General features: G+C 36.4%; 1 protein-coding gene across 10 annotated transcripts in view; it reads left to right on the top strand.

Moving 5' to 3' along the window:
* ARL15 (ADP ribosylation factor like GTPase 15) overlaps nt 1–9,826 on the top strand; it is a 216,914-nt gene extending 207,088 nt beyond the window's left edge. For all 10 annotated transcript variants that reach the window (XM_066988909.1, XM_066988908.1, XM_066988914.1 and 7 more), the window contains one exon: nt 5,955–9,826. In XM_066988909.1, coding sequence (XP_066845010.1) covers nt 5,955–6,042 — 88 coding nt within the window. In that variant the 3' untranslated portion in view covers nt 6,043–9,826. The remainder of the gene's footprint in view (nt 1–5,954) is intronic.
* Nucleotides 9,827–14,419: the final 4,593 nt, after the last annotated feature.

Genomic DNA, 14,419 nt, shown 5'->3' with positions numbered 1-14,419 from the left:
AGAGCATTTTGATGGCTGATAGTGTTGTTCAATGTCAAACTGGCATTCCTAGAAATAACCCCATGCACAGGTTGCTGAGCAGGTCTGTTTTAGATCCCAGCAGCATTGCCACCGCTTCCCATCAGCTGAGGCACTTTCATTCCCATCCCCACTGGGTTAGAGGTGCTCCATATGGAGTCCATAAAGATGAGATACAGGTGTTTTATGAGGAGTGCTCACTAGACACGGGTGCATTACACAGACCCTTCTAGACGTGGATGAGGTCACTGTTCTGAAGAAGCATACAGCCAGGCACACGTGAAGTATCATTACATGAGAATATGAAGTGTCTCTATAGAAAGAATAAACATTATGAAACTTCTGCTGACAGTTGTGCAGGTTCAAGGAGCTGTTCTGGTCAGACAAGGGGTTGTTGTTTGCCAAATGAGGTGTCAGATAAAAAGGTTACCAGCAGATTTTTAGGGAAAAGCATGCAAGTGTTCACTTGTACAACACTGGATTGAGCTGGTTGATTTAAGATGAAGTGGCTAAAGATCCTTCTACCCACTCTTATAAATCATTGTATTCACAACAGGATCAGCGAGAAAGCATGTATAGCTGCTCAAGAGGCTGTGCAGTTGCAGTCCAGCACACTAACATAAGCTAGAGTGGATTTCAATTTACTTTTTAGCATCAGTGGTGATTTAAGCAACGGGTTGCACTCTATGGTTAGGAGGTCAACATTTGTGGTTTCTATTTAATTTGCCAGAATTTCCTTTCTTTTGTTTTCTGTTTTCCTTCTTTAGACATGACTTCTTTTACCTCTAATACCATCCTTTTCCTTATTGCAACTGTTGAAAGCTTTTTTTGTTTCTTTTAAAGTCTTCTCTAGTGATATAAATATACTCTGAGCCTCTAATTATGGTATTTTTTTCTATGCCACCTGCAAGCATTTACCTTTTTAGCTGCACAGTTAATTTTCTTTAAGTTACTCATTTTATGTAGTTTCCCTTTTTAAAACTTAATGCTATGTGATGGGCTTTTTTGGCCTTTTCTCTTCTCCAAAGGTATTGAATTTGAACACGTTTGGTCACTGTTACAGGCAGCTCTTCTGTTGTTCGTGGACCCAGCTCTCAAATTTACCTCTCTCTTGTGGGTTTTTCTAAACAGTTGCTCCAAAAGGCAGGCTTTTGTGATGTCTGAAAATGTAACCTCAGCATCACAGCCCAATGAAATATTTACAGTGTCAGTATGGGGAGCTCCATGTCCTACTACTGCTACAGTTCTTGTCCATGCAGATTTGAGATGAATGAACCATTCCTTGTGGCTAATATATGGATTCAGCAAGTTAGGTAATTTTAGTTTAATTCCTGCCTCCACCAGTTGTAGGAATGCTTGCTTAATCCTGTAAAAGTCTGAAAAGTTCAGACTAGTGGGGTCACTGACATGACTCTGTAGCTTTTGATTAGTTATAATGTACATACATTATTACAATTCATTATTCCCAGTACAATTGTTCAATAAAGCAGCAATGGATGAAAAAAAAATTATTAAATTCTCCAAATACAGCCTGATAAGTATAAGTGAATGGCTGCATCTTGCATTTGTTTACAACAGATTAGAGTGGGTTGGAAGGCTTTTTGTACTGATGAACTTCAGAATTAAAGTGGGGAATTCAGACGAAAAATAATGCTTTCAAGCAGCTTTTTTCATCTTCAGTAATAGATACAAATGACTCTGTATTCATATAGTCATACAGTATCTAAGTTTCCCTGGATGTCTTGTGTTGTGAACTGGCTAGATGAGGTTCAGTAATAGAACATATAAAAGCTTTCAGCAGGGACTGGTTAGGCAGCTTACGTAGATCAATTTAGTAACATCAGTTCCACGCTGCTGTGCTAATTTACCCCAGCTGAGGTTCTGGGCATCAATCCTTTTATTGTGTCTTGACTTTTCCAGCACATAGGTTAAGCAACATTTGATAACCATATGCTTAGCGTATTGTGCCAGCAGAATAGGACTTAGAAGGTGGAGTGTGGGAAGAGTGGGAATAATTGCAAACGTGTATTGTTAGATTTTATTGACTTCAGTATGTGGCATAAATACAATGTCAGCTTCTCTATAAAACAAGGCCCCATGTGGAGTCAAGACACACAGTGAAATCCTGTAAAATAGTAGTAAAGGAGTCTTGAAATGATGTGGATTTAATTGATTGTATTTTCTTCTAAGGTTATGTCTTAAAAATTTAGCAGTCCCAAAGTAAACACTTAAAAATGCAAAGCCAGTATGTAAATGCATGTCTGATGTGTCAGACATCTGAAGCGTGTCTGAGTCTTAATGTTTTGCTTCGGCATCCACGAGTAGGCAGAAAGCTTTTCATCAGTTATGCAAGAGAGCAAGACAAAAAGCTTCTCTTAATAACTGCCCCCTTTTGTACTTGTGCTCTTGGAGGAGCTGTAAAATAGTTACTGCTGCTTATCTGGTTATGCAGGGGCTACTGAGATGAGTAGTCAGAAAATTTTAACTTCCTTCAGACATTTTGATGATTAGCATGCATCCTCCTAGGAAATCTGGTAGGGAACAAGTGTGAATGATGGCCATCCAGGCAAAAAGCAGCTACAGAGAGAGGACCAAAAGAAAAGTGGATTGAGAGCTGAGAGCGTGCCGGTGGAAAACCCGACAGTGTAAACAGTGTCGGGCATCCGATTGTGCTGGTCTATTTTTGTGTAGTTTTATCTCTTACATGTAACAAAGGGTTCCTTTTCAAGTCTGAAAACAACTTGTTTTGAATGACATCTTCTGAGTGGGGGGAGAAATCGCAGTACATTGCAGGGAAAAATATTTGTGCCTGCAAACTTCTTCCTGGGAGTTTCAAGATAATAGAGCCTGTTTGCAGAGCTCTGTGCTTTAGTAAAAGTTTAAAGGAAGAAATACAGTAACATACCGCAAAATGTCCCTTGGCTTGTGGAAGATCCTTCTGTGCTACTTTCTGGCTTAGTTACTATTTGTAAGCTGATTGGTGTTATTTTTCCATATTTGCATGAGGGACAAGTCACCTAGCAAATCTTTTGTCTCTGTAGGTGTGAAAAAATAGGTGTTACTTATGAATAAAAGCAGTTGTGCCTTTATGCCAATATCAAAATTTCTCATTTCAAAAGCCACCACTTACTAAGCATTTTAATTTAAGCATTCGTTCAGGATGTGTTAATGCAGAGACTCCGAACTGGTCCTAAGGGGTGGAAAATGATGACAACACATCACTGATTTTGTTACATCTTGATTACACACCAAGAAATGGTAAAAAAATAGATTTTAGTCAACAGTGGTCATCCAAATCAAAAATGTCTCTTCAAAAATTGTTTTACTAAATCAGTTCCTGCTGTTTTACTACTGCAATAGAAATTATATCTTGGAGTCTGCAGGCACGGAAATATAGCTTGAAGTCATTGTGTTTTTGTTGGCTAGAAGCTGCCTTGGTAAGCAGTGTTGTATTTGCTCATGAACACACAAGATTCAGTGCAAGTCTGCTTACTGCCATCATTTCCTTTTGTACGCATTCCTAGATGCTTTAATGCTTTTAAACCCAAGTAGTCTCATTAAAATGTAATTACCTTTTCCTCATCATTTCCTCACATGGCACAGCATTAATTCAAGAGGATATGTAAATAAGATTGCGGACAGACTTCATTGAACTCAAGGGACTGATGGCAATAGTCTTCCAGTAGAGGGGGTGTGGTGGACATCCTCTGGGTTATGGGTCTGAAACATCTCAAGTTACTCAGCCATATTTGTCAGCTTAACACCAGCGAGCTGCTCCATCAGCTAGCCGCGCTGACACCTTGCTTTGTTATGTTTCTGTGCCGCTTTTACTTTCTCCTCTTGTTCAGCAGTCAAAGAGGCTGTTACTGAGAGGAGCAAGAGCGCTTTCTTACCCTGCTCCCCCAATACTGTGATTGGTGACATTCACTTAATTTATTAATGAGGGTAAATTCAATTTGGTGTCACTTCACCTGCAGGAAGCATTGCAGTTTATCCCTTATAGAGATTACTATTTATATTCTGATCACATGCAACCATGCTAACATATCAGTTATTAATATGGCACTATGACAGCAATGCTAAAAAGTTGGTGTTAAAATACTGGTTTTTGCAGACTTGTGTTTTTTTCTGAAATATGTTTGATGTGAAGTAAATGTCTACTACTGTGCTTTCTTTTCTACATGTTTGCAGGTTGTTACTGATACAATTTTGCTTTGTTAGAAATAGATTTTTTAAGTTTTTACCTATATCTTAGCTGGAGGAAGCAGAAGTTCTGCTCTCAAAACCAGATCACTCTTTCTGATATTTGTTACTAGAAGCTCTGCTCTAAAATCCTTACTAGAAAATGAGAAACCTTCCTGACACATTGTCACAGTTGAATTCTGATTTATGTGAGTTGATACAACCACACTCAGTTTCTTCTGTTAGAATGCATTATTGATAAATAAAACTGTTGTGTAGACACTGTACAGAGCTGTATAGAGATGTTGCAGGGTTTTATTCCCCTGCACACGGAGCCTCTCACAGTTTGGCTCCAGTTGCCTGTCTAGGGCCTCAACTGCCTACCAGAATACAAGTAACTGTTCCTGTTGTTGTGCATACTTGTGGCTCAGTCTGTGATAGAAGAGAATTAAGAATATTTGGCAAGAATTATACAGAACAAGAATGTGCAAACTAAGTCAGGACTAAATATTTCTGCTGGTATGTTGACAATAGCAAGTATTGATGGATATGATTTTGGATTTAAAAACTATTTTGACAAGTCAGAAATGAGTAGACTTTTGGATCAAATACTATTAAAGACTGAAAGTCTGATGAGAACAGCTTAAGGTTAATATATTGACCAACATGACCTTCAAGCTGCTGTCTTTTTCTAACAGGCATTAATAGGATCAAAAATATGTTTTGATTAACTACTTGCTGATTTGAAAAGCGAGTAGAGAATACTACTAAATTCAAATATTTTATTCGACAGTCTTCCTGTGGGTCTGTGTTTCTAACTTGATATTCAGTGTAATTAGTGTCAGTAACAACTGGTCTTTCCAAGAATCTGCACCTTCCCCAGTACATTTTGTCAAGGCTTGTAATGACCCTAAAAGCTGCAGTTCTATATTGCATCGTAGGCTGCCTCCTTGATGCATGGTTGCTGCAGAAATAAAAATTGAATTAGTTTAATTTAAAGCCTTCCTTCTTTATAGGCATTATTATGTATTGTTCGTAAGCAGCTGAAGGCTGATGGAACGTGCTGGATTTTGAATGAAGACCATCACAAAAAAACATCGTGTCCCACATTTATTATTATTATTCTAATCACATTAGTATGCTAGTAGTCCATGTTGAAGATGTTGAAATTAAATGTTGAATTTTTAAAAACTAAATGATTTTGGAAGAATTTTTATTTTTCTGAAAGTCATTAAGAAACACTCTTTAGCTTACCTTGAATACAGTGTTTAAATTTTGTATATTTTTAACAGTTCGTTTGTGTTGTTATAGTAATTTAATAAAAAAATCTGCATTTTAAGTGTTTACTAATAATGTTCTGACAGAACCTACAGCTTTAGCATTAAAGTTTGAATGTAAACTAGAATTTCTTTATGTTATGTTGGCTGTTTGGACACTTACTTCATGTGCTTTGCTCTTTGCCTTAAGTACATATAATTCTTCCCCAGACCTCCCATGCTGTTAAATGTATGGGTGGAATGGTAGCTTCCAAGCAGGTCACTCACCCCTAAAGAAAACACTTTCAGGTCACAACATATAACCTGTATTATAAGAACAGCTGTGGATACGATTCTAAAAATTAGCGTCCTGATTTTTCACGTCGTTTTTCAGATGGTTTTGAATTTATTTACTTATTTATTTTTAGTTGAGAGGTAGAGTCAGTTTTCATAGTATTAATACATTTGTCTCTCTCTCTTTTTTTTTTTTCTTCATAGATCAAAAAATACTTTGAACTTGAGCCACTTGCACGTGGAAAGCGCTGGATTCTTAAACCCTGCTCCTTGGATGATATGGAGGCAGTAAAAGACAGCTTCTCCCTTCTAATAAACTTGTTGGAGGAGAGAGACTTCGAACCTTCAAGAATGTGAAACGCAAGAGAGAAGAGTGGTTCTCCAGGCATCACTGTACCTGTTCATTCTGCTCACAGCTTAATTATGGTGTGGCATCAAGGCAATGCTGTGATATGTTGTTCATACATAGTTAGTGCAGAATGTACTTTTGTTAAAATAAATACTCTGTGAACCAGGTACATGACTATATCCAGTAAAGTTGTCTACACTACTGAAATAGGGAGTTCCTCTTTGTTTACCACTAGTTCTGCATACTGCTTGTTGCTTTCTTGTGTTGCCGTCATCCTTGACAGGAAATTTTGCACACACAAGAATAACATAGTCTGTAAAAGAGGAATTCTACCTGCTACTTATTTTTTAAAAATAACTCATGTCTTAAGGATTTGTGAGACTAATTTGTATTAGCTTGTTTACTGACTCCACATTCTGGAAAACACAGCCACTGAGAACCTAAATATGATACTTTAAAACAAGTAGTTTCATGTTAATGCAAAGGTTACTCTGAAGTTTTACTAAGTGATAATACAATCGACATGTTAGTTGATTCCTCTCCTAAAGTCACTGCATAACCTTGTCTAAGGCAGAACCATTACCTTGCTGGAAGTTCCCTGAAAGAGAAATTTTCACACAGATGTTTGCGGGTAACAGTATTTGAGAAGAATAGGTGACATAAAAATGTTGGCCTAAGTAACCCTATTCTTAGGAAACATACAGACAGAAGTTGGGTAAAGTAATAATTCTCACTGAAAGCATTTTTTTCACCAGAGAAGCAAAGCAAATGTCTGTTAATTCAGCTTTGGAGGCTTTACTGCTAGTTAGAATTGTAACTGATTTTAAATAAGGATTGCCTCCTTTATCACTCGCTCATTGCATGCAACTGTTATCGAAACAGTGCCAAGAAGGCATCTATACCAAAATGAAGGGCCTTCCAGTGTTTGTACTATAAGCTTCTCTTTTCAAGGGATTATAACTAGTTCTTTCAAACTTCCTCTGGGCTGCATGTTACTTAGAAGACAAAAAAGTATTCATTGGAAACAACATTTGTAATACATTTGGAAATATCCCATTTGGTTCCAGTAACATAGTGCATATTTCCTCTTTCCAAGTTTTCCCCATTGTGGGTTTGCAGTTTTTTTGGCTGCCTTTTGTTGACTTTTAAAACTGATTTTATCTGTTAAAGAAACATGCCAGGTTGCTGGTTCACCATGAAGTCAGTCACAACAGGGTATGTGCAGATCAGTCACTTGACTGGTGCACACCTTGAATGTTGTGCCTTGTGCGTGAGTGTCTGCAAACATAAACTGTAGTGATGTGTCAGTGGTTCCTCATCGATTCTGCCTATGTTTTGAAACTCTTAGCTTCTTTTTCAGGGCTTTAAGCAACATATCTTTCCACTCTGAGCATTTATTTTTTAAGTTTAAAGTTTATTGTAGTTTTTCACTAGTTTATTTGAGAATAAGAAAATAGCAAGGATCAGCTTTTAAGGCTTATAAAAGCCATTTCTCTATTGCAATTATACTCTTTGTTAAACAAAATGTTTTTACAGTTTTTGTTTACTTTTCTATTTCCATGGATTTCTTGCATTGCTCCCTCAGAACTGTTTCTGCTCAAATGCATGGCCTAATGATCACTGTTTTAACTCACTTCCTATTATCAGAATGAAGCTGGGAAAACTGGTAAGCTACTTGTTTTATGTTGTGACAGAATAGGCAGAAAGCTTTGCTCATAAGCCTGAAGGACATCGTGTGTTGTTTTTCTCTTTCATGCCAGGCCAATTGTCTCACTCCTCCTACTGTTGGAAAAACCCAAGAACTGGAACTGTTCATTTCAAAATACAAAGGGGATCCCAATGACGGTGCCAGCTCTCTCCCCCCATTGAAGTGACCCAGTTGCCCATCAGTTTCTTGTGTGTAGGCAACAGAGTCTCCTTTCTCTGAATTTTTAGAGGAATGAGATCTGATGTGCAGTTCCACTCTCTCTCTTAGCTTATGTGAGTTTAGAGGTTACAGAGTCCCCAGATTTCCACAAGGTCTCCAGATTTCTTTCCTGGTCAGGCACAATGAAAAAATAAGAGATGGTGAAGAGGAGCAAGAGATTATTTCCCAGAGAAGGTAGACAGTTTGGGGAGGCAAAAAGAGGGATTCAGAGCTTTTACTGTTTTTTCATTGAGCATTAGCAGATGAGAAATTAAATCTTGTTACTGTTTCCCCCCTTCTTTCCCATATTAAAGATATGGACCAAAAAGTACAAAAAGTTAAAATAATCTCAACTGTATTGCATTCTTGGAACTGTACTTATTCATACTATCAGTGTTTCTGGTCCAAAGACTTTAGAATTCCTGCCTTATATTTTGGTCATGATTTCCCAGCTATGCACTGTTGGAAGGTGCTACACAAGTAACATCCAAAAGGACCAACTAGTCAATGAGAACATGGCTTTGGCATGTGCCAAGGTGCAGTCAGACTAGGACCTTTTGATGCTTAATGCATTTTCTTTAGGAAAATACCAGCTGCACAGGAGCAGTGATTTATTTTTCACAATGATTTTGAATATGTTTTTTCTTACTAATACAGTGATCATTCCTCACCACAGGTTGAAACAATACCTCATAATTGCTTAAGGCTAAGACCAACACTTAACTTTACTTTGAATGTAGTTCTTCTGTGGTTTTGTGTTGTGGATGGACTTAATGGATATGTACCTTTTTAATGTCTATAAACCCCTTCACCTTTTTATGGAGGGATTAAAAATGCTCATAGTGGCTCACAACATCACACTTCCTTGTCTAAAGTGTTTTTGAATACTCTGGTTATGGTAGAATATGTAAGCACCATGCAATTTTTATTCGGATGACCAATTTTTTTTTTTATTATTTTTTTTAAATCTTCTCACATGTGTTCATCATTTAGATGAAATAAACTTGGGCACTAGGCTCTACTTTCCATGCAAGTTCATTAAGGAGTGAACATTGTCTTTTTAAAAAAGATACTGTGCTTTAATGTTCTTTAGACATCTGTTAAATTACTTTGTGTGTGTATGTGTATGTGTGTGTACGTATATGTGCCCACATTGGGCTTCTTCTCAGACCTGTGGCTGTCTGCAGCGTCTCAGCCGTCAGAATGAAAACATTATCAATCAGTATCCAACAACAGCTGGTTTTGACAAGCCTCTGTCTGCTGCCTAATGCTTTACGACCTGTCAATAAGACTTCTTTGTCTATCCACTCTGAGCTGGTAATCTTACTGCTTCCATGTTGTGTCCTGTACTTGTACTTCTAGCATTTGTATTGGGAAAAAAAAAAAAAGTTAGAACTTAGTGCGTTTTGATATTATTTCTTGCTATATAATGTTCCATGTGTATCTTAGCTTGCCTCTGTACAAAAATCTGTGATGTATTATTTCATTTAACTTCTTGCATTTCATTATATTTATAGAGTTGCAGATTTTTGTACCGTATTAGTTAATACAGTTGCCTTTTTGTAATGGCAATTAATTTATATTACAAAAGTTTGTATCTTTACTGTAGTTGAGAGTATTAGTTAACTGCCATATTATCTTGACTTTATACTAAAAATACAATGTCTTTACACAAAAGTTGACCCGTTCAGGTGGGCAACTGATAGACATGAGGAACCTATACTGTTTGTGATTTATACATGATTTCCACTATCCAAAAAAAAAAAAAAGTATGAAAGAAAAAAGAAAGAAAAAAAGAAAATAAACACTGTGTAGAATTGAGTTGCTAAGTTTGGATTTCTTGAGTAGTATTCAAGTCTAGGAACATGGTGTATTACCTCAGTATTGAATCGTCAAAGTAATTTATTTACTCTTAGATGAAAACAAATGATTACTGCATAATCATTGCTAAGTTATACATACCTACACATTTCTGTGCATATAAAAAATTGAAACTCCTGAAAGCTGGCTGATTTATTTCCAAAGCAAGATGGTGTTACCTGGGAAATATACCTGAAAGATATTGCAGATTTTTTTGCTGGAACAGAAACTGGAATAATATTTATGCAATTATTCCATAATGGTAAACCAAGGAACATGTTTATGTGACTAGAAAATGGTTTTAAATAAAATGGCATGGCATAGTACATATTAAAAAAAGATGCTGCAGAAGTTGAGCAAAGTAAAATACTACAGGAAAAACAAAAAGTTGCTGAGAAAACTCTATGCTATGCTATCACTGTTTGAGAAGAAAAAACACAGCACAAGTCGTAACACAGCACTGCTGAGCCGGACTGAAGATTTCTGATTCAGCTCCTGAGGTATGCTTTTTTTTTCATTTTATTATTTTAAAATCTGCCTCTTAACCTGACACCGGGACGGAAATGAAAGATTTGTAAACTCAGAATATTTTCTTCATTCTTTTTTGTTATATAAATAGGAACTGAAAATCTGCTAATCATGCCTCATTTGATAGCTCTTTAAAGAATTTTCATTAGCTCATTAGCCCTTTGACCTAATAGTTCAAACAAATAAAAACATCTGTTTCTGTCAGCTGTAGGGTTAGTCATCCAGGGCCTAGGTTAACACAAAGATGAGAGAGTCCCATATCCTACATGAAAACAGAAACCATTCCCTTTTCAGTATCTGCAGTTGAAAAAGAGCCCTGAAATCAAGTAAGGTTGCTGAGATCTGTTAGGGAAAGACACTGAAAAAAATCATTACCTTGCTCAGCTCTCATGGGTGAACTGACTAATGTTATTGTGTGGGTTGGACTGAAGATTGAGGCTAATGGAACTAGTTATGAGACATTTATGCTTAATGCTAGCTGCTTTTAATATATTTTAGCTTTTATCACAGCTGTATTTATAGAAGCCAAAATATGTTGTCTATACTGCTTGTTCATTCACCAGATTTCATGGGAAAATGGGTTCTAGTGGGTTTTGATGAAATATATTCAGGACAGCCTCATTTGTGGAGTGAGTGTTTGTATATCAAACATGCTGAGCACTTCCATTTATGATGTCTCAAATATGCTTTCATTTTTGAATCACTGAAACTGTCTAGAAAAGGCAGACGTTCCAATGTGAATACTGGTCTTAACAGTAGTCTGTGCAGCTCTGATTATCTGTGGCAATAAGGTGGAGAGAACAGAAGGAACAGATTTTAATCTTCTGTTTGTCTGGTTTACAGTAAACCCAACAAGACTGCTTAGTGAATGGTCCTATGCTGGTTTGGGATTACTACAGAAAAAGAAGTAGGAACGAAAGGTGTGAAAAGGAAGGATGAGTGGTAATCCATGCTCAGCCATTCTAGTATTATGGGAATGGAGGGGCTCACTGCCTGAAAATAGCATGGTTTTGGTAAGGAGAATATTTGTGATGGAAAGCTGATATATAGTTAACTTCTAAATACAGAAACATTTCTTCTCGTATGAAAACTCTATACATGTGTTTGAGAACCTGCCCAAATGCTAGTAAGATAGATGCATGTTGTATCTTTCTATTACACTTGTGTGCAACATGAAGAAAGCAAATCACAATTAATTTTCTCAATTCTCACTATTAGGTTGTGAGCTAAAACTGAGAAAAACCGGGAATCACAGCACTCTTTTTATATCTGTCACCTTGAAACAGCGAAATGCTGTTGTTCGTTTTTATTACTATGCCATGTAACTGTAATATATTGCATTTCAGTGTGCCCTGGAAGGAATTTGCATGTATTAAGTAAAACAAGATAAAAATAAATCCTTTTGTGGTTTGGCAGCTTCCATACATGAAGAACTGCCCTCTTTCTAAGGAGACATTTACTGTTGGAGTACAGAAGTCTCATATTATAGCTTTGTTATAAATTATTGCTAACTGAAATGCTAAATCATGGCAATCCCAAACAAAAGATCCAGTACTGGATGCTATTAATATCTTGCACAGTCCCAAAGATACTGTGGAGGAGAGAGCAAAATCATGACTTGCATATACGTGCTGCAAAACCAAACCAAGTTTAATGGCCAATCACACAGCAAAGTATTTGGTATTTTAACAATGTGACAGTCTTGGATTTGGAAGGTTGATAGATTTTTCAAGATCAAAAGGGCATTTCGTAAAAAGTTTAATTTTATGGTAGGTTACATTTTGGGCTTGTCAACTTTGACACAGTCCCTTTAAAGCAACAATTCCTGCTGTGTGTTAAGGCTGTCAATTTAAAAAATTTCTATTATAGAAATGAATACGTTCTGCACTCTGTTAGCACATGCTAAAACAGAATTTCCTTTCCAGTGTCACCCTATCTCATTTCCACATTTCACATACCTATTTTCCACTAATACACAGCTTGCTATTTTTTGAAACAAAAGGTCAACATACATCTCATAAAAGACTGTGTGCTACAATGTTTGATAGCATATCCTCAGAGAAGATTATGCTCCAAATTATGAGTAGATTCCATTTTTAAACTTCTATGTATTACTATTTTATAACATTCGTAGACTACATTTCTGTCAGTATCAAAATCATGTAGTTTTAATGCTTCTAACAACAAATGTCTATTAGCAGAACTATGTCAGAATTATTTTATTATAGCATTCACATGTGTGGTGTCTTAGGAAGATGTAGAGATTCAGGATGTAAATGAGATTATGTCATTTAGAATTAACACTGATTAAATGGCAGTATCTTGGAAATTGCTTTTTTGTTTAACAGTGAAGTGAACAATGCAGCCTCATCATTGCCTCAGTATTTATCTTCCCACAGAAAAGAAATGAGCTCTTAATAATGTAAATTATAACAGCTTTAGTCTATCTTTACTAAATTGCTTTCTTGCCAATGAGATAGTTTGAATCCTCCATGGTTTATTTGTATGTCGGTTGAAGTTGAAAGCCTGAAAGCTTTCCTTCAAGTATATGAAACTAACATTAATAAACAAGCAAAACAAACAAACCTATAAAAATCCCAAAATTCTAATTGCCTTTTCTAAAACTTTTTGTTATTCTTATGCATGATTTGCAGGAGTGTGACTGATGTAGAAAAGTTCATTGTTTATCGTTAAAATAAAGAGCATGACCTTTTGGTTACAGTAAATACAGTACTGCAAGTCTGGTAAAGTCATCACACATACTAAAGGTATTGAGACCATTTACCTCACATTCCTCTCTATTAGCTTCCACAATTAACATGATCCACAGCTGAAAAAATAATTCTAGTTGTCAGTGATAAATGGGGTGAAGTCGTCAATCACTGTGGTTGACAGGTTTTTTTTGTTTTTTTTTGTTTTTTTTTAAGATATTGCAAACAAATGTTTACCCAAAGATAGCAGCAGTATGTTGTTGAGATTTTGTTCCCTGGGGTTCCCTCATTTCATTTACATGGCAAGCTGACTTTAGTGTTCACTTTCAGACTAAAGAAGGTTGGTGGCTGTTGTTGTTTGCTTGTTTTTTCCTTTTTTCCTGTAGAGTCAAGAGTACCTATCATTCAAACACCAAAGTCTTTTGCAGAACCAGGAACATTCCTGGTAGCCCTAGCTCTGAGATCTGAAACAGAACCTTAGCTTTTTGTTTGTTTGTTTTCCTTTCTTATTCTGTTGTTTGGACCTGAGATTTTGGTTCATCCCTGCCTCCACTGAGAGGTGCTAGTAATATAGCGTTCTCCTACTATGGGCTTTATAAATACATTGGTTATTTTTAGCACTTGCTTTTGATCTCCAAATAATTTTAATATCAAGGTCAAATGCTGTATGATATTTTCATATGTTGATATATTGGTGACAGACATTAAAGAAATGGAAACTGTAGAAAATAATTTTTTTTTTTTTCCTTCTCAACGTTGAGAAATCTTCCATAAAACTGCCTTGGAATCATGAATCTTGTTCTGGTTGATTGTGAGTGATTCAGCAGGCAGTTTTGCCTTCAGATTTGGGTCAAATTAAATGGAAGAAAACTGTTTCCTCTTCTAAGTTTGGCATTTTATAATATCAATACTGGTGATTTGCATGTTCTCAAACAGATCATATGTGGGCACCACTTCATGTCTAACCTGTTTAAGACCTGAAGGAGGTGGTTAAGCTCACTACTAATCGATGTTTCCAGTTGCTGGTTTGAACCTTAAATTCCTGTCTGCATGTAACATTTAAAAAAATACACTTGATATTAAAAGACTTGTTTTTAAATAGGTATTAAATATACCCTTGATACACCCTTGATATAAATATGCCCTTGATATTAAAATACCTGTTTACGCAATTCCCTTCTGTGTCATGTAAGTGTGCCTTCAAAGTGGTAGTTGAGGCAAACATAGAGTTCCCATTGCACTCAAAAGAATCAGTTATCTCCAGATGAGCCACAGTATTGTGGCCTCTCTCCATCTGAGAGTGCACGAAGACACA

The sequence above is a fragment of the Anser cygnoides genome, chromosome Z (assembly GCF_040182565.1).
Source record: "Anser cygnoides isolate HZ-2024a breed goose chromosome Z, Taihu_goose_T2T_genome, whole genome shotgun sequence".
NCBI lineage: Eukaryota > Metazoa > Chordata > Aves > Anseriformes > Anatidae > Anser > Anser cygnoides.
This window is presented reverse-complemented; position numbering and strand designations above follow the sequence as displayed.